This window comes from Aphelocoma coerulescens, chromosome 2 (assembly GCF_041296385.1).
Source record: "Aphelocoma coerulescens isolate FSJ_1873_10779 chromosome 2, UR_Acoe_1.0, whole genome shotgun sequence".
Taxonomy (NCBI): Eukaryota; Metazoa; Chordata; class Aves; order Passeriformes; family Corvidae; genus Aphelocoma; species Aphelocoma coerulescens.
The window spans coordinates 23,699,510-23,719,675 of record NC_091015.1 but is presented as its reverse complement, the minus strand read 5'-3'; the positions used below and the strand labels follow the sequence as shown (position 1 = coordinate 23,719,675).

The following is a 20,166-nucleotide window of genomic DNA, read 5'->3' as shown; positions in this document are numbered from 1 at the left end:
GTATTCCCTGACTTACACATTTAAACTTTTCTTTACATAGAAACTGACTGGACTTACTGGATGAACAAACCTTTAAAAGACCTACTCAAACCAGAAATCTCCGGAAATGCGTTGATAGGTTCCTGTTGAATTAAAAAACTATATGGATAATATGATAAACAAAATTGCCTAATCAAAATTTATAAAGAAATGACATTTATTATGCGACCGAAATATCGGTTTCAAAAGCCACGATCGAGAAAAGCAGCACCGAGCCCGGGGTCGGAGCTGGGTGAACACGCATAGATCTGATCTCTATCGCACCAGACCTCCCAAGTTCACGGCTGCTGCTTCGGCTGGTCCCTTCTTATACAGTTTTTGGGTAGAGTCCGAATTAATTCTATTCTTCTCGTATTCATGAAGTTTTCTTGTCCCGGAGTTGGGCTGCACAAAGCCTTTCCTGGGTCTGATGAATCGTCCATCCTGGGTGATGAGTGGGTCATTTCTGCTGATGGATGGGCCATCTCTGGTTCCTGGAACAGTTATTTTTAGTTCCCGGAATGTCCGATTCCTTATCAGATGCGATGCAGATATCAGAGTGTGGTGATCAAGTCGTCACGGTGCAACTGTCCCGGTGATAAGATCCAACCCCACCTAGGTGGAATCCTCCCTTATTGTGAAAGAAATACTTCTGGTGTGGTGACATTTTTCTCTCAGCCAGGCTGGTGAAAGGACTTTGAGACTCGGTCTCTGTAGGGTCTGATTACATTCTAGTTTTATACATAATAGCACGAATTACATACTTTATTTATAACAGATAACAAGCTGACTTCGGCTGTGATGAGCTTTCTTAGTTTCCAAATGCAGCTCTGTGCACTATTTGATCTTAAACCCTTAGGTCTTAGTGGAAACTCATTTCAGAAACACCCGGATTTTCTCACATTAAACATTTGGAGCATCTGGAATTAAACACAAATAAGCCGTCCTCGTTCTCCGCGTGCTGTGCAGCCTCACAAACCAGCGGCCTGGGCTGTCAGCGGGGGCGCCGGCAGTGATGCCCGAGGGACGGCTCACCGTCATCGGCCTCATTTCCCGGAGCCCCACGTTCTCCGGCTCACCGTCATCGGCCTCATTTCCCGGAGCCCCACGTTCTCCGGCTGTTCGAGGACACCCAGCACTTCAAACACCCCATCGCCGAGCGCCGCGGCGCCGCCGCCGGCGGTCAGGCCGAGCCCTCAGGCGGCCGGGCCCGGCCCCCGCCCGCCGCCCGCCCAATGGCGTGGGCCGCAGCCCGGCCGATGCCGTCACCCCGCGCAGCGCGGCCGCGGGTTGGCTCCGGCAGCGGGAATCGTCACATGGGCAGAGATCAGCCCAGCGCCGGGAACCGTCACATGGGCTCGGATCAGCCCGGCCCATCGCACCGCCCTGCCCCGCGGAGCCACGGCGGATGGCGGCGGGCGCCGAGAAGATGCTGAACCTCATGGATGTCGGCGGGTCCCTGCTGGAGCGGGTGGCCGTCGGCAACCCGCTCTCCCTGGTGCTGGCCGCCTCCGCCTTCGCGCTCAGCCTCGGCTACCTGTTCCAGCTGGGGTACCGGCGACACCTCGGCTCCGACCAGAAGGTGAGCGCCGGGGGCGGCGGGGCCGGGCGGAGGCCCGGGGAATGCGCCGCCGTCCCGCTGAGGGACGGTGCCCGCGGGCCGGGGGAGCCGGGCGCTCTCGCTGCAGGGCGCGGGCGGGCCGGGACAGCCCTCGGGAGCGCAGGGGGAGCGGCGCTGCACCCCGGGCGTGTGGGAGCGGGCTCCGGCGGGCGAGCGGCGTTTCCAGCAGCCTCTCTGAGGGCGGCTTCTTGGGAGAGTTGCGCCGGCTTCGCCCTCAGCCGGCCGGCTGGTACCGCGGGAAGGAGAGGCGCGCAGGGCTTGCGGAGCCGAAGGGCGTTCCCAGTACTTTCATGGATGGAGCTTCAAAGAAGGCGCCTGCTTATGTATGAAACCCAGTGCTAACCTGAAGTTGCTTTTGGGGGGCTGTTTAACAAATCTTCCACCACTGTTTCATTTCTGACTGCCTTCTTTTCAGTTGCCGTATCTTTGTGCTTTACATTCAGAGGCAGCATAGGAAGAATCTTAATCATATTCAGTTTATTTTAACCTTTGCTGCTTTTAAATATAGTTCTATCTGAACAACTGAATATTTTTTAAAGGTTGGCCTTTTCACAAAAGAGTTTAAACAAACATATATAAAACTTCCTTCGTGGTTAGTTTTCATGTAAATGGACACGATTTTATTACTTTTTGTCACTGGCACATGCCAGGGAAGTGGTCACAGCACCAAGCCTGGCAGAGTTCAAGCAGCATTTGGACAACTCTCTCAGGCACATGGTGTGACCCTTGGAGATGGTCCTGTGCAGGGCCAGGAGTTGGACTTCGATCCTTGTGGGTCCCTTCCAGCTCAGGATATTCTATTAGTCCATGATTCTATGATAATCTCTGAAGAAAATTCAGTAATTATTTTTCTCTTTCTTCTACAGAACTACCCACCTTTTATTTCGTCAGGCATCCCTTTCCTTGGTCATGCAATCGCATTTGGAAAAAGTCCCATTGAATTTTTGGAAAATGCTTATGACAAGGTATGTTTTCCCACATGACTGGATGAGCATATATAAAAATATTTTTGTGTATCTGTTAAGTTCTTTCTCTGGAGCCTGTTTAAAATCAGTTCATTCTCATTTACCACCTCGAATATGGAATAGAGTGTGCACAGTAGGCTCTGTGATCTTCAGGTCTCTTCATGTAGCAGTAGTGTTTTCTGAGCTCTCTCTTGTGATTCACATGTCAAAAATATGCTTGTGCATTTGGGTAATGCTCATAGCTGCATCACAAATTAATGAAAAAACCATTTTCATGACATTATTTCTTGCTGTAATTGGTAACTTTTAATCACATTCTTTACCAGTCTGTGACCAGGCTGGAATGTAGCTGACCACCTCCATAGGCAACTTGATGAATTTTAGGGCCTCTCTGATGTTAAAAGAGCTGGTGGATAAAACCTCAGTAGTTTTTATACTGTAACAGCCCAGAAGAAATTAACTAAATCAGTAGAGCCTTAGTTCCAATTAAGTTAGGTTTGTCAAGCGGGTTCACATTGTCTAAAACTATCTAGAGTTATAAGCTTAAATCTTAGCTTGATTAGCTTAGAGAAAGCCAGGTCCGGTGCATGAAGGTCTGCTGGAGTCGACTTTTAAACTTCCAAGCCTTATTTGCCCCTAATTACCTATGCATAACTCCAAATCCAGAATTTTTCAAGACAGTGTTTGTAGATTACTGGAGTCAATATATGCTGCAATCTCACTGCTAATTTTTTTTAGTGTGACTGATCTTTTATTTATGTTTTCTAAAATAATTGGTTTTAAAATGTGCACATTCACATGTGTTCATTATAACATTAGATATCACTGGTATGTACATTGAGAACAGAATTTAAATGTGGTTTAAAATATTTTTGTCTTTATTAAATCTCTGGATACTTAGGAGAAAATGTAATTTATGAAAGACTGTATATAGAGATAGGGATTTAATGATTTGTTGTTCCTATTTAAAGGAAATTCTGGGGGTTTTTTTATTCTCTCTCTTAGTATGGACCTGTGTTCAGTTTCACTATGGTTGGCAAGACATTCACATACTTACTGGGTAGTGATGCTGCTGCTCTACTCTTCAACAGCAAAAACGAAGATTTGAATGCGGAGGATGTGTACTCTCGGTTAACTACGCCGGTTTTTGGCAGGGGAGTTGCCTATGACGTCCCTAACGCGGTTTGTATTTTAAATACCAGATGAGTAGAAAAGCAGTGCAGTTTGAATGCTGAGTAGGCAGCCCTGAGCTCTTGGCTCTGCCTGATGGGGTTGTGTTCGTATGCAACTGTGGCATGTTGCAGTAGGGAAATAGTCTGATCTGGCTAATCAAGACTGAGCATGTTCAGGTTGCTTTCTTTACCACCTGGCCATTTGTCACTCTGAATGTTATCCTTTGTTCTTGAAACCATCTAATCTCATCATAGAGGAAAAACTAGTGAGTCACTTTTTTCTTCCCTTGCACCGTGCCACTGGCTGCAGCTCATTCTTCCCTTCCAAACAACTTCAGGCCTTTCTTCTGAGAAAGCCTCGGGAGTGATAACTTTATTTTTGCCATGCCAAATCTAAACATGGGAGTAATCATTTAACAGTTTGAACCACAAGGTTTGTCTTGCTCAGACAGAAATCATTCTGTATGTGTTTGCAGAATACAGTCTGCATGGCAGCACAGGGGCTGTGTCATGTGGCGTTGTATCCAAGCTAAGCATTGGCTGCTTTCTTGTTTGGGAGGGTGGCCTGTCATGTCAGACCCTCAAACTGCAGAAGCCAGCTTTTCTGTGGCCCCACTTGCTCCACTGGCACTCTGTGTTCAGTGCGTGTTGTAGGGCAGAGTAGTTGGGTGGAAGAAACAGCACTGTGGTATACTTTTGGATTTTCAGTTTTGGCCTCATTTTGTTTGTATAAATGTCCGACATTTGACTAGTGTCTGTGACCCATCAATTTCTTTGCCTCCTTAGCATGCCTCTTCATGCCAGCCTACGTGCTGTGGTTGTTGCCTATTAATGATGTGGGTTAGGAACAGTAATCACTACTCTCTTTGCCTCCACACTGGCATTTTGCCATGATCCACAGAATATGTGTGTTGTTCTTACCCTGTTCTTTTGAAATTCTCATACACAGCTAACTACCTACAACTTGCTACTTTCTAAATAGGTAAAGGAGAACTTGGTTGTCTCCTCCTTTGTCAGGAAGTACTAAATTGTGGATAGGCAGTTTGGGGGGTAGATTCTTTTCCACTTCATGGGTTTGCATGGCTCCTCTCATCCCTATGAGAATGAAACCAGCAGGACTGCAGCCTGGACAACAAGTAGGAGATCATTTCTTGTGTCCTAGGAGATCTCTTCCATAAGTGGGGCCATTCTAACAGACTTGTTTCTACTAGTTCATATAGTTGGAGGCCTTCCTCAAAATGTCAGGGATGGAGCTGTCAATCACTTTTGCAGCTGCTGGAGTGTGGAGGGTGCATGGTTCTCTGCAATACATCTCATGTTCTTCTCTGGTATATACTAACTTCAGAAAAGTCTGTGAATCACAGACTGCTAAATTGGCCGGATTTTCACTGTGTTGTGCTTCTTCTGTGGATTCTGACTGTCATGGGATGTCTGCTTGAAACTTAAAGGTCACGATTTGTTCTTAATTCTGTGAAAGTTTGCCCACTTATTACAGCTGCTTTGACTTCTGCTTGCATGCTCTTCAGTTTGTGGATGGATTTGAATGTCTGTCTTCATGCAAGAACTAGTTCTTTGATGGGATCTAATCTCATCCATCAATTTTATAGAACTTTCTGTAAGCTCCTTGGAAATGGGCATTTCTTACAACCATGTACTTCAGGCACAGAGGGATGATTAAAGCCTACCTTATTGGCCCATCATATACAGCTTTTTTTTGCTTTTTTCTGAAATGAGTTATTTTTCTTGAGTTACCCTAGGCTTTCTTTTTCCCTAGAGTGCGCTTGAGCTCTGCTTTAGTCAAGAGATTAATCTTTTCATATTACTCAGTAAGCTTTGGGTGTCTGTGGATATGTCTACTTAATTCATACCTTTGATACCAGAAGGACTTCTTTCTTATTATCTCTGCAGATTCAGGCTCCTCAGAAAATTCCTTTTTTTTCCCCAAAATTACTCTTTTTCCACAGCAAGGAGATGCAGGGAGTTTGCCACTGACATTTAAATTATCTCTGACACTGGTTATCTCTAGCTTCCCTCTAGGAAGCTAGCACGTCCAGTTGTGGCCAGAACATGTTCTGCTAGAGGTGAGGTGGTTTTTTTGCATAGTGTCATCACCACAATTTCATTTCAGACATCTAATGAGAAGGCATGTAGAGAGCCATGGAAAATTTCATTGGCATTCTACAATTGATGTGTCATCCTGAAGTTTCTTTTGAGACCCCCTTCTCTCTGCTTAGGCTGCTAAGTATCTCTTCATTTTGACCATGACTTTCAGTCACATGTTTAGAAGAACCACTCCTTATTCTTCAAAATGAGTAACTTGCTTATTTACCAGTGATTCTGGTAATTGTTTGTTAATATCCATAGTCAATATATCAACTCCTATTCACTCTCTGTCTCCTTCCCCCAAGCCTCTTGCAGATAGTTCTTTGTTGAGAGCAGCTGAAGTTGCAGAGGATGTGTTCACTCCTATGCGCCATTCTTGTCTCCATCGAGCTGGAGCCTGGCTAGTATGTTGCAAGGGGAAATGTGCTTGTCTCTTTGCTCTATGGCATGTGTGTCCTCTGACGGACTTCTGGGGTCCTCACTGCATTCTCAAAACAGAAGCTTCTAGGAAGTAGCCTTTTATTCTGTATCTTACATGCAGAGCCCATGGTGGGAAGAGTTTTTGATGTATCACTCATGGTACAGTGCAGAGCTGTAGGACAGATGTCTCATTCATAATTAGGGCTTAAAAATCAAATGAGTAATTTTCTGAGTCAATGTTCTCTCAGTGCAGTGATTGGTTCTCATCTAACGAAGGGCTTTGCACCAGTAGGTTTATTAGCTATGAATCTATACAGAGAAAAAGAGGAAAAGTGAGAAGGGTGTGAAACTCTCTACTTTCCTAGGACACAGTTTGCCTCCTGCTTCTGTGTCTGACCTCCTGGGCAGTGAGATCAGAGGGCTCTGTAAAAGAAAGGGTCATCTCTAGTCCAGGGGTCCTTGCACTTGAGAGAACAGAGGAGAGGGAGAGAAAGCGAGGAGGCTGCATAGCAGGGAACACAGGCTAAATCCAGACTTTGCAAAGATGGGGCTGGTTAAGTTTGTGATTATATATCTAAAGGGCATTCCATCATTCAACTTTGCATGCATCTTGTATCTTCAGGGATAAAGCTTAATGAAGATACTAAATTCTTTTGTTTGGTACTGCAAAAGGGAGAACTGCAGCTCCTTTGAGCTATTATTTTACTTGGATGTTTCTGAACTATTGCTTGAAAGACAAAGAAGGTGAAAAACAGAGTATTAACAATTAGTTAGAACTGAGTATCTGCTGTACCCTGCAGTCCTAATCATAATCCCTATTTACTTCTGGATGGCCTTATAGTACAAATTCTAATAAGCTTTAATTACATTAATATGATGATCCTTGTATTGATTGCTTTTTCTGTCTTGGTTCTTTTAGATATTTTTGGAACAGAAGAAGATGCTCAAAACTGGGCTAAACATTGCCCAGTTTAGACAGCATGTATCTGTGATTGAAGAAGAAACAAAGGAGTATTTCAAAGCATGGGGAGAGAGTGGAGAGAAAAGTAAGCAAGATCAAATGCATTTTTCCTCCAATTTTCTGGGAAGTAATTAGGACCAATGCAGTACGTTTTTGTAAAAAATGTACTGCAATATTAAAGAAATTAAAATTACATAGGTAAAAGTGTACTGAACATCAGAAGAAAGAAAATACAGATTTTTAAAAAATCAAACGTAAGGCTATTGGAGAATAAAGCTGCTCAGAAAATCACTGAAAGGAATGGAAGACTATCTTAGTTTTGGTTTTTTAATGGGCTCATAGTTCACCTGTTGTGCTCATTTTGGATGTGTCAGCTCAGTGCAACCACTTCCTAGTCCCTGGGAAAAGCTGCTGCTCTGACACCCTAGAGAGCCTGTGCTGAAGATCTTGGCTCTGAGAGTTTCTACAGTGAAAAACTGCATCTTTGAAGCTGATATGGTTACGTTAGTGACTGAAGTGAAATAGTTATTTTCCCTCATTCCCAGCTTGCCCATCATCGTTACAAGCTCACAGTTGCATAGCAGTGCTAAATATTATTTTAAAATACATATTTATATTTAAATGCATAAAATTTATATAATACATATCACATTTTAATATATTATTTTGAATTTATTTGATTTATATGTAATATAGTTAATAATATGGTAATATATAAATTGATGTTTAAGTGTCTTAAGTACTGCTATATAAAAATAATTCAGTGACCAGGAAAACTGGTTTCCCACGGATTTGGAATTCAGGGTTAAATCTTTGTATGGCTTATATTTATTAAGGATTGAGCTTGTGATGCATTGCTTGCTTTGGAAGAATTACTAACTCTGCTACCAAAATTTCTAGAAAGAAATACCTTAGAAAAAAGGTATCAGTGATCTAATTAAAAAGGTGTTTCAAGAGACATCTGATGAGACACATAGAAATTGTAAATTGGATTCTTTATTCTCCTATTAAAACAATCCAAAACTCTATTTTAAATTATTAATCTGTATCCAGTTACTTATTTTTTACTTACACAAAATAAAAATTATAACCTGTAAGACATAACATGTCACCTGAGATGCATCTTCAGTAATGTTTTTCCAATCTTTCCTCAGACCTGTTTGAAGCCCTTTCAGAACTGATCATTTTGACAGCAAGCCATTGCTTACATGGGAAGGAAATCCGAGGCTTGCTGAATGAGAAGGTGGCTCAGCTGTACGCCGACCTGGATGGGGGTTTCACTCATGCTGCCTGGCTTCTGCCAGGCTGGCTGCCTCTGCCGAGCTTCAGGTACTAGCAATAACAGAGGAAGCAACTCAAGCATTTTATCTAAACTTCACTGTTGTTTGGATTGCCCCCCACCCCCACCATTTCTTGTTCGTAAGCTATTCTAGACATCCCAATAAATCCTCATAAGCATTCTGTGTTACTTTGTATAAAGTTGCTAATGGAAGTGTTTTGAATCACAGGCGTCGAGATCGAGCACACAGAGAAATAAAGAACATTTTCTACAAGGTTATCCAGAAACGTCGGAAGTCTGAGGAGAAGGAGGATGACATGCTCCAAACTCTACTTGATGCTTCATACAAGTAAGCCGAGAGTTTGAAGACTTGTTTGAAGATTTACTTTAGCTTTGAGCTCTTTAGTTAAAACTATCTACCAGAACACTCCTTCACGTTCTGAATTGGTTTTGTTGCATGCAATTTGTTCTAGCTGTATTCTTAAAAACAGGTTTAAAACTTCACTTGTCAATGGTTATTCCGATTTCTGAGATTTTCATAGGTGGTCGTGAGGTGGCTGAGGTTGCTTCCTTTCTCTTTGCTGGCTGTTGGGGAATGATTTTCTTTAAGGCTCCTAAAGAGTCTCTCTCCCTCTGTTCTCCCTTCTCCCTACCCTTAGATCTTTTGCCTCTCTGTTTACAGTAGGCAGTGAAAGAAGGAGTGAGTACATTAGAAGAAATGGTAAATGCTGCTGTATAAATAGCAATGCTGAATAACTGAAATGTGACCAAACGAAGCTCTGACTTGGCTCCCTTTGCCGCAGGGACGGCCGCGCGCTGACGGACGATGAGATCGCGGGAATGCTGATCGGGCTGCTGCTGGCAGGGCAGCACACGTCCTCCACCACCAGCGCCTGGCTCGGCTTCTTCCTTGCCAGAGACAAATCCATCCAGGAACAGTGCTATGTAGAACAGAAAGCAGTGTGTGGGGATGACTTGCCACCCTTAACTTATGACCAGGTTTGTATCTTACGTTAGTCCTCAGGGGTATTTTTATACTTTTAGATGCTTATTTAAAAAAAAGATCATCAGACATGAAAAGCAGTCACATGCTTTGTGTTTAAGTAATAATTGGCAGTCATTCTGTGATAATGCTGTTTGCCAGTACATTTCCTCTTTTCTTCCTGTCCAAGTAAATTTTCACCTTGATACTGTTTTTTTAATCAGTGTTCATTAGGGAAAGTGCAGTTCCTATGTTTATTTAATAAATGATAGTTCTGTAGAAGAGAAAGATCCTCATATTCCCACTGAGGAAAGCAATGCAGTGTGACCTTGTTCTTTAATTAGGCAACAGTAAATACTCATGAGACAGATCACTAAGAATAGTTGTATTAAATTGCACTGGTTAGTGATTTTTTTCCTTCTTAATCAAATCAAATGGAAAAAAACATTATCAGTGTAGTTTAATAAGGTACATGTAAATATGTGCTGCTTACTCTTTGATTTTTTTTTTTACAATTTGTTTTTAAACAGTATAAAATAGCATTTTGTTTGTATTGCATAAACGTGGCTATATTTTGATATATATCATTTTCTCTATATTTTCAGCTCAAGGATCTTACTTTGCTGGATCGCTGTCTAAAAGAAACTTTAAGGCTTAGACCTCCTATAATGACCATGATGAGAATGGCCAGGACTCCCCAGGTGAGGAACTTTTTGAAGCTAATTTCACTGCAGCAGCACAGGCCAGGTCAGAGGTATCTCAGCTGGCAGAAGGAAACACAAGTGAGCAGTGTTTGCTGGCAGGCAGGAAAGCTGATGGTAGTCTGGGGTTCTGTCAGTGGTAGTGTAGCCAGCGTTGAGTGAGGAAAGCAGTTAATACCTTGAACTTGGTATTTGTTACCTCCATCTAGAATTGTGTCCAGCTTTGGACCCCTGCAGCCCCCCGCAAGCAGGAGACTTATGAAGTGCAACAAGCTGAGGGCCACCCGGATGGGAGGGCACTGCAGCATTTGTGGTGAGAGGCTGAGGGAACAGGGATTGTTCAATCTGGGGAAGAGCAAGCTCTGGGACCTAGGAACAGCCATGTGCAGTTTTCTTCAGCAAAACTGACCCTTCTTGTAGCTACCAGTCTTATTTGAGCTTAGTTTGGTGCCAGCATTTAAAGTCTTTTTGTTTGCCAGGTATTTTTAATTGCTGTCATGGAAAAATTTGGCACACATTTAATACAAGCTAGGTAAATCCGAAAGAAAACTTGCTCTTTGTACAAATACAGTACCGTGTCAAAAAATTCAAATTTTTTTGTTAACTATGTCCCTTCAATGACAAAGGCTTTCAATAAATTTTAAGTTCTTTTTTTTTTTTTTCTAAACCTCCTTCTGTAGAATTGCCAGCTTTATTAAAGCAGCTGGAAGGTTCCTGCAACTGCTTGAGCACTGTGTCCTGTATAAGTAAGAGAGAAAATGCTAGGTTGCATTAATTTTAAATGCACTTGGCCAAAATCTCCTGAAATGTAAGCCTTGTCATGTAACACTTCAGGTAACACTTTAAAAAGAAAAATGGAGACATTTTGTCATGTGTGGGGTCTTGTGTCTTCTCTTGTAGACTGTTGCTGGATACAATATTCCTCCTGGCCATCAAGTTTGTGTATCTCCCACTGTTAACCACAGACTCAGAGACTCCTGGAATGATGCTCTAGACTTCAAACCTGACCGGTATCTCCAAGATAACCCAGCAGCTGGAGAGAAGTTTGCATACATTCCCTTTGGTGCTGGTGAGTAAGAGAATGCAGCACCTTCCTGAGTGAGGCTGTGCTGAGGTGGCTCACACCAGCCATCTCCTACAGCACCTCTCCACGCTGCAGCATCTGAGGACTGATTTTTTTTTTTTTACATTTCTGCCTGAAAGGTTTCTTGCTGTGAAAGTGCTGTGAAAATAATTAAGTTAATAGTTCTGCATTACTCACAGCTGTATATATCTCTCACAGCAGGAATCAAAACATCTTTAGGTTAGTGTGAGTGATGTTGGACTCACATCTTTTCAAGTCAAGGATAAACCTGGTAATAAAAGTTCAGCTGAAGGCAGAGCAAAAGTCTGCAGAGTCCCAACTTCCAGAACAGTTTGCAAATATTGCTGATGGAGTTAGTTGATCTCATTTCTCAGTGTTGCAAATGCTTCTTTGCTGATACATAAATTAATGCTTTCTAGTGGGGACAGAACAGCACCATCTCATTCCACTTACTCATCTGTTTTATGCAGTGACAACTTAGAAAAATAAGACTTGGATGGAGTTATAGAATGGGGTATGTGCAACATCAGAGCCCCAGATTGATGAGAAAGGGGCAGCTACTGTCCACGTGAAATTTCTAAAGTTAGCTGAATGTCAAAGGCAATCCAGTAAAATATTCTAACTATGTTTTATGACTTTCCTTCTAGGCCGTCATCGCTGCATTGGAGAAAACTTTGCTTATGTTCAAATTAAGACTATTTGGTCTACTTTGCTTCGTTTGTATGAATTTGATCTCGTCAATGACTATTTTCCAACTATAAATTATACAACAATGATACACACACCTAATAACCCTGTTATCAGATACAAGAGGCGGTCTCTGTAAACTCTGGTGCTAAAACCTTATTTAAGTGTATGAACTAACAGACTTCTGAATAAAATTGTGACAGAATGAGTGGCAATGGAAGCTGATGCATCTGCTGTTAGGAAAGCAACAGTAGTCTACCGAATGCAAAAGTTATGCATCTATTTTGTTTGCCCACACTATTTACTGCTGCTGTGTATAACTGCTTGTTCTACAATTTTCTCATTCAATTTTTAAAGGAAAAGTGTCTTTTCTATTGATGTAACACTTTTAAGGTGCATGCCAGATCTTTAATGAAGAAAAAAGTAATTTCTACAAGTGGAAGTCCTTGCTTTTGAAAAATAATTGAAGATTACTTTTCCCAGATAACCAAGGGGCAAGGCTTGCCTACCTTGCCTCTGTGCCCAATGACAGCACAGCCATCAGGGAGCAGGCACCACAGGGGACTGCACGTGGTGGTGCCTTTCCTTTGGCATTTATGACTCTGTTCCTAGCAAGTGAGCGATGGTCTTGGCTGATTTAAGAAAATGTTACTGTACAGCTAAGTGGAGGCAGAGTTCAAAATGTTCACAGGTAATTCTTTTCAAGAATGAGCCATTTAACTGTCTTAATTTGAAGTAGTTGTAAAATGCTTATGTTCAGAAAGCAATGAGTAATTCTCTAAAAAATTTTGAAAATGGTGAGCTCTGGAAGTTTGATGTAAAGTGTGAAAGTAACAATATGAAGATATCAACAACATGAATTTTGTAAATAATATGTTTGTGTGTAAAAAGGTCACAAATTAAGTGAAATAGCTGAATGTTGTCTGGGTTTGTACTGACTCATGCAGGATTGTTAAATAGTGTTTGGTTCAAGAGTGCTAATGCTAAATGGTAATGAGCTCTGGCTCACAGGAATTTTGAATTAAATTTATAAACAAACCTCTTGGGGAAGTTTCCTGTGCTCAACCCTGTCACTTCTTTTGAAAACATTTCACTAGTAAATTTGTAACTCTTGGAGTGGGTCATGCCCCCTTCAGCAGTGCTCAGTGTAACAAGGGCTTCCTCCAGTCTTTCCTTGTCTAAATTCAGAGTAACTGTTCTAAAACCTTGTGTTTGTATCAGTCAGGGCAGCTGGCTGGGATCTTCCCTCCCAGCTCTGTCAGATGTGACCAGGGTCTGCAGAAGCCAGGCTTGTCCCTGTCCCTCTCTCTGATAGCAGTGCTTTGGAATCTGTAAAATGTAAAGCTGCAGTCACTACAAACAGGAGGAAGTCAGGAGCTCCCAGGCAGGAGCAACCTGTTCTGTGTGAATAAGGGAGCAGTTCTTGAACACAGTTAGAAGCATGAAGTCATGTTTATTTCAGTACTTTGACAAAATACCCATAAAATTCAAAACTTCTACCATTACAAAAATAGGTCTCTACAAGTGATATTCTGTCTGCACTGCCAGTAGCAAATATTACGAGAGTCAATGTAACTTCAGTAGCCTTGCCAGAAAAAGTGCAAGTAAACTTTGCTGAATGTAGCTCAATTTAATTAATACACAAGTTTCATCTTTGCACCCTTTTGATAAATACACACCTCATAAGTTAATCATTTAAATTAGCATTCCACAAATATACATGTAATTTAACGGTGGGGGTTTTTGTTTTGGGTTTGGGGGGATTTTTTTTGTTCAGGTTTTTTTTTTTTTCATAAACACAAAGTGCCTACATACATAAATCCCAGTCTGTGTGGGTGTGCCAGGATGGAACTGTATACAATTGTATAGCTGTGTTCATATTGGTCCCACAATATACACATTATACAAAAGCACAGAAAGAGCACAGATTTACAGAAGGCAATCTGTTAGCATCACTGCCAGTGATGGAGATGTTGAAGGGTATTATTATCTTCTTATACCCATGTGCAACTGCGTGTATGAAGTTGAACCTGTAAGATGGAGAAAAATTCTCATCAGGATTACTTAGAACAAGTAGGTACATTCAGCTGAGTAAGCATGAAAGATTTTGCATGGGAAATCATAGAACAGGGACTTTTAAAGATCAAATCTTTTAAGAGTAAAACTTCCTCAAATGATGAGGAAGACTTAAACACAAAGCTTCAAAACTCAAGTTTGACAAATTTCATCCCATTGTTCTGACAATTTTCTTGAGGTATTCCTCTTACAGGAATTGCCATTATCTATGGGACAAATTGACTGTAACTTCTGTAATCGAAGTGGTAGGAGAAGAAATTCCTCTTCCACGTCCCAATCTTCTGGGTACATTTTTTTCCATGTAACTTAAACTCTTAGCAAGATGCCAACTGAATGCTTGCTGCGCATTTATTAGAGATCAGGGAAGTAAAGTGTTACCAATAATCTCAAAATCTATAATTAAAGCATGCTTGTATCTCTTTTGAAAGAATTTTACAATCTTCTTTTAATTGAATTTTTTTTGCTACAGCTCAGAAATGCCTCTTGTTTAAGGCTGAAAATTGATAAAATTGAAGTTGTTTGTTATGTATCTCAGAGAACCAGCACCCATGTGGCAGTGGGCCCTGTGCTCCCCAGGGATGCTGGGGAGGGTGCCTGAGCCCCTACCTGACTGCACGCTGCCCAGGCGCTTCTGCAGTGCCTCCAGGCGATTGATGTAATCTGTCAGAGCCCTCTCGGGATCGTAGTTCTGCAGCTGAGGACAGGTGAAGGAGACTGGGTTTAAATCAGCATGCATCCCATGGAACCTAGGGGCAGAACAACACACACCATTTCAAAAAGGGAAACAACAAGTAAAAATACCAGCCACACTGCAAAATAATGTAGGTAGGGATACCTCATGGCCTGCATGTTCCTTAGCTTACCCATGTGGTAGCCAGCACATCAAACCCATTTAACCTCCCTGCCACTTACTGTCCAAGCCAGAGAAACCACTCTTCCCACTTGCCTTCTCTTTCTACTGCACAGGATTTGTTGCTGCATTTTTTTGAGATGAAGACTGACCAGAAAATTCCTAGTGAGATTGCAGCAGAAGCCACAGTAGATTGAAGTCTGGTTTTCTATTGAGAAGCTTGTGTCAACAAGGACGCTGCCATCTTTATAGGATTCTGCCTCTCCTCATTACTCTCTAAGTAAAAGTCAACAGTGGCTAAAATAGATTAAAAGTTTTTTCCATGTAAACTAAGACAATACAAATATTGAGGTGGTTTACATGAAAATGAAACCCAAAAAAGGCTAGAATTTGATATTCAGTGAAGATCTGAGCTCACAACTTGGTATTAGCTCATCAAAGGCTGATGGCACTCATAAAAATGTTGCCCTTGATGAAAAATACCTGGTTTCACTGGCATCTGCCTCACTGATGCATCTGGTATCACAGCTTAGGGTTGCCAACCAGAAGGGTTTAAACAAGAAAATGCAATGGAGCTACCAAGCAGCTTCCACCCACACTCTGGCCATGACACCACAGCAGTTGCTGCCAGCCCATAGTAATGGGTGACTCTCGGCCACAGTGGGCAGCCCTGCTCTCCCTTCCCTTGGCTGAGAGCCCCTGAGGCAGCCCCTCTCCACACCACACTGCCCCAGCCAGCAGGGCAGGCAGGGTCACTCAGTCACAAAGCCCAGGCTGTGCAGGAAGGCACAGCTCCATCCCATGATCTCTGCCAGTTCCGAGAGCACGATGGGAATCGGTGTGAGGGGTGTGCGAGCTTTGGGCTCAACCGCCTGATGGGTAATCACACACTGAATGCCTGAGACATCATTTTTTACCTATTCTTAACAAAAAAGCTAAATCTTACAGCATCAAAGGTTACAAACCTTAGCAGTCAACACTGATGCTTTCAGTTAGCTAAACAGTGCCTGAAAGAGAACAGTAAAAAAACCCCAAACGTACTTATGTTGAAAGTTTACAGGAGATCTAGGAGACTCCATGCCTGACCTGGATCTATAGGAATGCCTCTGTTCTCCATAAAGATCCATGCCACCAGAGAATGAATCCGGCCGTAATTCATTACCTAGAAATATAAAAAGCAATGTCTTGACACTAAAAAAATTAACACCTTTTGCACTTTACTGGGAATCTCAAAAATGAGTTTTCTGTTTGCGTATCACAAAAATGGCATTTAACAAGTGTAGACCACTTTTAGACTGCCTCAGGGAAAAGCAGTGGTGAAATCCTGGCCTCACTGACGTCAGTGAGAAAACTCTCACAGACTGAGCAAAGGTTTTAGTGCAGACCTAAATAGCCAGTAAATAATAAAGAAGCTTCTGATGCTCCTTAGGCTCCTACAAAAAAGCAAACAGAAAACTGTCATTTCCCAGACATAAACCTGTAATAAAAGAATGACAAGCTTTTGTTCTAAGAAAAAGACCACGGTGCAGATCTCCTACAAAAACTTCAATGACGCAGCTAAAATTGCTTTCATGAATGCACTCCATAGGGAAAAAACTTCCATATTTTTTTAAATACTACCCACAATGGAGCAAAACAAAACTGAAGAGAAAGCAAATAGCTTAGTGTCTCTGCTGAGAATGGAAACTGAGAAATAAGCTAATCCAAACAATTATAGTGAAAGAAAGAGGGAACAGCCCCCATTCATTCCACATGAGGACAATACAAATTAAAACCCATCTCCATTAAGCAGTGATTTGCAATTAAGGTTTGACTTGCTAATATCATTTTTTCAGTCATTACTAGACTATGACTTACCTGTGTTCTGGCTAAAGACATCCCTATTGATAGTCAGAATACCAGAACCTGTAACTCTGTGCCATCGACGAACCAGAAACTTCATTCTGCATTTCAAATTAAAAAACCAAAAAAACAAACAGCTTCAGGATAAGTGAAATAGTCTCATAAAAGTAATCTGCTTCTTTTATTCTAGAATGTATAAGAATTTCCTGACCAGCAAGCAAAATTAACAGATGGGCATCTAAAACCTGAGTATCAAATACAAAACATCCTTTTGCACATCCCTAAGGAAGACCATCTTTTGTCCAAACCTGCTTTCAGCTTCACCTGTGCAATTCCAGAGGTGCTGTATAAGTCCAAGTGGACAGTAAATGGCTCAAGCACCTAAGCAACAGCACACCAGCATTTTAAAATCATACTAAATATACTTTCTTTACCCTGTCACAGCCCCAAAACTGCAACTGCAGAGCACTATGAGTAAAAATCTCTCAACAAGGCACATGAATAGTTCATTGAATTTATACTACACACAAGGCTCAGAACAATAGCAAGCAGAAGTGCTTGGGGGTTCAAACCTTTGTGAGGAAGGTTTGTAGCAACATGGCAGTACTAAGCAGTAATAAACTTTACTTTTTTTTCCTCACCAATTCCTGCTCATCCTTAGTCTTGTGAAATTCAATGGACTACCTAGATGGAAAAAACTAATTCCTAAATCTGTATTATATGTATGAATTTAATCTTGAAAGGAAATTAAGCTGCAGAAAAAAACCTTTGTAAGTAAGTGCAATCCTTAGAATTGCTCATAATTTTTTTTTAAGAATATGACTTTACACAGCACACTCCACCCATGCTTATCAAATACTGAGCCCTTTTCAACTACAATAAGGCTGCTTATTCCTATTACAGATTTTATCTACACTCTGCTCATCTTGTCACTCTACTGTATTCATGACTACCAAAAATATACCATTTAAACAGGATGGAATATGAAAATTTCTAGATTTCACTAGAGAGCTAGAAAAGTATATATTAGACTGCACAGTCATTTCTGTTTGAAATGTAACTCTCCAGTTTACCTTGAAATTGCAATGGACACCCTGACTGCAGAGCGAAATCGTGTAAAACCCTTTGAATGATGTGTGATGATTTCAAGGTCTGTGTAGGAAGGCTGTCCCCCCATCCGTGCTATCAGGGCCAGCGTGGCTTCTTCACACTCCTGGAATCCTCCAAGTAACAGCAGCAAGTATTTTTTCTGATAGATGAGAGCTTTCCGAAAGCTCTCTGCTCGCAGGTATTTGCCATAAATTCTCTGCAACAAGAGAAAATGAAAAAAGCCCCATAAGCTCCATGAATCACTACAGCTCCAAGACTTCTGACATCGTTACTTCTATAGCATTTCTGTGATTATTCATTTCTCACTATCATGGCGAAGACTGTGCTGCTGCTCACTCTTGATGAATGCAGCTTCTTATACTGAGGTTCACCTAAACATCAAGAAATGGAGCATACATAAAAGGACAACATAGGTGCTTACATGTCATTCCTGGATAGAAAAGATAATAGTCAGGTATCTGAGGATGAAAATTTTAAAACTGAGTTAGTATCTGTTTACGCAGAATAAAGCAGAGTGAATACAATGAAAAATAGGCCCATATCAAAATTTAAAAAGCAGCTGTAGTTAGTACATGCGGAAAAATCTTCCTACCCTTAAAACAGCATTTTCAGTATCTGATCCCAGTTCTCTGAGGAAAGCCTCACTCCTGAGCTCTGCTCTTAGCTTGGAGAGTTCTGCATCGGCTTGTTTCAAAGATTTCTGCAGCGACAGCCTTTCTCTGTTCCACATTTCCTTCTCAGAGGCAACAAGAGTATCAATATTAACTCCAACATCTGATGAATGCCTAGAAGACTGAAGACAAAGGAAACTGAATTTGAATGATATGATTTGGAAAAGCTTAAGCTGTGTCATCCTAGTCATTGGTTTGGTGGAGAGCTCATAAAATTAATGAGAAAAACTACCCACTGGTTGGATCTGAGGCCACCCTTGCGCTCTGACACCTCAAGAGCAGTGACTTTAGGAGCCTGATCAATGTCCCAGAAAGATACAGCTTCTGCAAAAAATACTGCCCTCAAGTGGATCATACTAGCTTAACGACCTTGAAGCTATCTGGATCTATTTGCTGCTTATCACGGTGACAAGATACAGATAAAAAAGAAAGGCACAAGGCATTTAAAAGAAAAGAGTAGTTAACAAAAAGAAGCTGGGTAAAATCACTAAGTTTTATACTTAACAGAGTGAGCTGAGACATACTGATCACTGAACAAGAATAACTCACACCCATTTATTCTGTAGAGGGAAGTCAGGACAGACAGATAGCTTGATCACTTTCAACTGGGTGACTAGGATAACAAATTACGCTTTTATGTCTCTATACATAACTCATTACATCAGTTACATACAACGCATTACATACAGTTACATACAACTCATTACATCAGTTACATACAACTCATTACAACCACCAAAGACATACATAGTCTGCAGAAGGCTGTCTGTGCTGGTGTCTTCTCAGTTCTTCCTCCAGTTTCATAACAGCATTCCTCAAATTATTCTTCTCTTCACTCAGTCTGCTGACAAAGCCCGTCAGCTCAGCATTTTGCCTCAGCAGCCTCTCAGTTAGTGAGCTGGACGGAGTCCCTGGTGGCAGCACCAGCTTCAGCTGTGAGGAATAAAGAAAACCAAACTCAACCTCTATTAGATCCAAGTTGCCAATTTGAAAATTACTGGCTTGCAGTGAAAAACTTGTAGATAATAGCTTTGCATCAGCTTGTACATAAAAAACTTCAGTGTACACATAAACTACAGATTGTGACTTTCTTGTCTATACTTATCCTGTACATTACAACAGAGTACTTTCATACAAGCTCAATTGTATCAGCTATAACAATTTGCAAAGTTTTCTACTACGTTTATGTTTATCTATCTTAGAGGAAAAGAAAAGCCTCAAGGCTTTTTTCAAGTTACATTGAAAACACTTCCTTAAAATACAGGTAAGGATCAAATCAAGCTCACTTAAAAATCAAATATTGCTGAATTCCTTGCAACAGATTACCTCACTTCATTTTTTACACAGGTGCATGTTACTCAATCTTCAGTGGCCTTTCCTTTGGTAAACACAGGGCAGTTTAGGTAAATGTGTTGTGTCAACACAATACAGTAAATACTAAGTGCTGGATTTTAATATTAGGAAGTACTGAGAAAAGTTTCCTCGTTACAGGATTACTGCTGAAAGGTAAATAACTTCTCTTAAAGAAAAAGCCAAGAGACACAGAAATTTAAAATGAAACTGGAAAAGTTTTAATTTGAAAGTTGAAAAATCACTTTTAAAGTATAAAAAAAAGAAAAAAAAA

The 20,166-nt window shown here is 41.3% G+C and overlaps 2 protein-coding genes across 8 annotated transcripts in view; one reads left to right on the top strand and one right to left on the bottom strand.

Annotated features, from left to right (window-relative positions):
• Window positions 1-1,334: 1,334 nt before the first annotated feature.
• Window positions 1,335-13,031, top strand: CYP51A1 (cytochrome P450 family 51 subfamily A member 1). Its single transcript, XM_069006802.1, is given in 12 exon segments — window positions 1,335-1,400; window positions 1,402-1,446; window positions 1,448-1,600; window positions 2,506-2,604; window positions 3,610-3,786; window positions 7,219-7,345; window positions 8,415-8,589; window positions 8,769-8,888; window positions 9,343-9,538; window positions 10,127-10,222; window positions 11,123-11,291; window positions 11,954-13,031. Coding segments are annotated over 12 exon segments (1,602 nt in total). The 3' UTR covers window positions 12,133-13,031.
• Window positions 13,032-13,426: 395 nt separating this feature from the next.
• The window catches only part of AKAP9 (A-kinase anchoring protein 9), a 105,180-nt gene continuing 98,440 nt past the window's right edge, over window positions 13,427-20,166 (bottom strand). For 6 of the 7 annotated variants that reach the window (XM_069006796.1, XM_069006798.1, XM_069006801.1 and 3 more), the window contains 7 exons: window positions 19,290-19,475; window positions 18,464-18,664; window positions 17,835-18,067; window positions 16,777-16,862; window positions 15,961-16,081; window positions 14,676-14,815; window positions 13,427-14,023 (listed from right to left, as the gene is read on the bottom strand). In XM_069006796.1, coding sequence (XP_068862897.1) covers window positions 13,980-14,023; window positions 14,676-14,815; window positions 15,961-16,081; window positions 16,777-16,862; window positions 17,835-18,067; window positions 18,464-18,664; window positions 19,290-19,475 — 1,011 coding nt within the window. In that variant the 3' untranslated portion in view covers window positions 13,427-13,979. The remainder of the gene's footprint in view (window positions 14,024-14,675; window positions 14,816-15,960; window positions 16,082-16,776; window positions 16,863-17,834; window positions 18,068-18,463; window positions 18,665-19,289; window positions 19,476-20,166) is intronic. The other variant, XM_069006797.1, reaches the window with a different exon arrangement.